General features: G+C 32.8%; 1 protein-coding gene across 1 annotated transcript in view; it reads left to right on the plus strand.

Moving 5' to 3' along the window:
• Positions 1-2,258, plus strand: part of LOC107614986 (neutral ceramidase-like) — a 5,098-nt gene that overhangs the window by 147 nt on the left and 2,693 nt on the right. Inside the window, exons 2-4 of the mRNA XM_016317110.2 lie at positions 62-364; positions 1,218-1,473; positions 1,892-2,150. Of these exons, the coding sequence (XP_016172596.1) occupies positions 62-364; positions 1,218-1,473; positions 1,892-2,150 (818 nt within the window). The remainder of the gene's footprint in view (positions 1-61; positions 365-1,217; positions 1,474-1,891; positions 2,151-2,258) is intronic.

A 2,258-nucleotide genomic window follows, 5' to 3' on the forward strand; every position in this document is an offset into this window, starting at 1 on the left:
AGATATACATGTAAAGCTAGCGCGTATTTGCGTCAAAATTAAATTTAATTATTTATTGTAGGAGAGGTAAAAGGAGGTGGTATAAACAGAAGTCCAAGTGCATATCTGCAAAACCCTGCAGAAGAGAGAGCAAGATACCATTCCAATGTAGACAGAGAAATGACCCTTTTGAAGTTTGTGGATGAAGCAAGTGGCGAAAGCATTGGATCATTTAATTGGTATGCAACTCATGGAACCTCAATGAGCAGAGACAACAAGCTTATTAGTGGAGATAACAAGGGTGTTGCTGCTAGACTCTTTGAAGATTTCTTTTCTTCTCAAAACAATTCTTCACCCTCTACCATCACTTCCACTCTTCCACCAGGTTTGTTAAATTTTCCCTGTATTAATTCAAAAATATTATATGCACATAAAAAATCAGTCGCTATATAAATACATATATTGTTTAAGAATAAATGATCATTTGTACCCATAAAAGATGAAAACGCTGACATATGTACCCACACTAAATCGAAACTAAATTTGTACCTACGCAAGATGTCCTCCGTGTGACAAAAGTACCCTACGTGGCACTCCAACCCTCTAAAGACAGAGTACTTTTGTTACACGGAGTGCATCTTGCGTGGGTACAAGTTTAGTTTCAATTTAGTGTGGATACATATGTCAGCGTTTTCATCTTTTATAAGTACAAATGGTCATTTATTCTATTGTTTAATTCATTTTTATTGTGTATATCATGTATTCCACAACTAAATAAAATTTTCGCATTTGTGGAGATAAGGACAAAGATATAATAATACCCATTTATTATTCTTATTTTGTCTTCTCTTATAGGCTACTTATTAACAAATTACCATAATTAAGAGATATGTAGTATTTTACATTTTAACCATTTTTACAAACATGTACATTGTTTAAAGTTTAAACTATTTGTTAGATGTATTTGTAACTCTAACAATCACAGTTACGTGTAAAAAGTAGTTGATTTACACAACATTTTTTACCATCAAATTATCCAAATCAGTGTTGGTATAAAAAATTAAATGGATCTCACTTATCTCAAAAACTAACTTAACAAATAAAGGTTGTCTCATATTTATAAAGACTGTTAAATTTTTTATTTTAGACAATGTGAACTTAATAGTTGGCAATGCTTGTTTTAAACAAAGAATTTTGAATGAAAGATTAATGAAAAGTTGAATGGTTAATGAGGGCAGACATTGGACAGCTAGTGAAGAAAGCAAGAGGAATAAAAGCGAGCGGAGGGCATGAATGCAGCAAAGAAAGAAGCGAAGAAGCGAAGGTGAGGAAGAACGATGGGTCGTTGTTCGTGGCCGCGTTTTGCCAATCAAATGTTGGAGACGTCACTCCAAATGTTGTTGGAGCGTTTTGCATTGACACCGGAAAACCTTGTGACTTCAACCACTCTTCTTGCAATGGCAATGACCAGCTATGTGTGGGCCGAGGACCCGGGTAACACCGTTCGATAATTTGATATGTTTGACTAAATTATTTAACATCAAATGTGTTAACATGAAAACATTCGCACGTGAATAATCGCCATTAACTTATTGAACATTTGTTTCAAGGCTAGAAATTGCATTTTTAGAAACTTTAGTAGTTCTTGTATATTCTTGAAAGTATGTATGGTAATTATTAAAATTTTTCTAACATACTTAACTACAAAATATTCAGAAATCATCTTTTATCTCTTGAAACATAGGAAGATCAAATATGTTATTCTCAAGTCATTATGCTTTCAGCAGCATAAATTTGCAAATCTTAAAATAAAGGTCCACTTAATTAGTAATATAATTTTAGGAACTAAATTGATATTTTTAAAAGCAAGGTTATATACATAAATAATAATATGCTATTTTGCATGGAGCAGATACCCAGATGAAATATTAAGCACAAAGATGATAGGTGAGAGACAATTCATAACTGCTTGGAAGTTGTTTGAGTCTGCTTCAGAAGAATTAAGAGGAAAGATTGATTATCGCCATGTTTATGTCAACTTCACAAACATTCAAGTTAAATTGGAAAACAAGAAGGTAGTTAAAACTTGCCCTGCAGCCCTTGGTCCTGGTTTTGCTGCAGGCACTACTGATGGACCTGGTGCTTTTGGCTTTCAACAAGGTGATACAAAGGTAACTAACTAATTCTCATATTACCATTTAATCTATTATAGAAACTGCAATGCTATGTGATCAACAAATATTATTATTTTTGTCCAACAATAATTTATACCTATATTT

The sequence above is a fragment of the Arachis ipaensis genome, chromosome B09 (assembly GCF_000816755.2).
Source record: "Arachis ipaensis cultivar K30076 chromosome B09, Araip1.1, whole genome shotgun sequence".
In the NCBI taxonomy this organism is placed as follows: domain Eukaryota; kingdom Viridiplantae; phylum Streptophyta; class Magnoliopsida; order Fabales; family Fabaceae; genus Arachis; species Arachis ipaensis.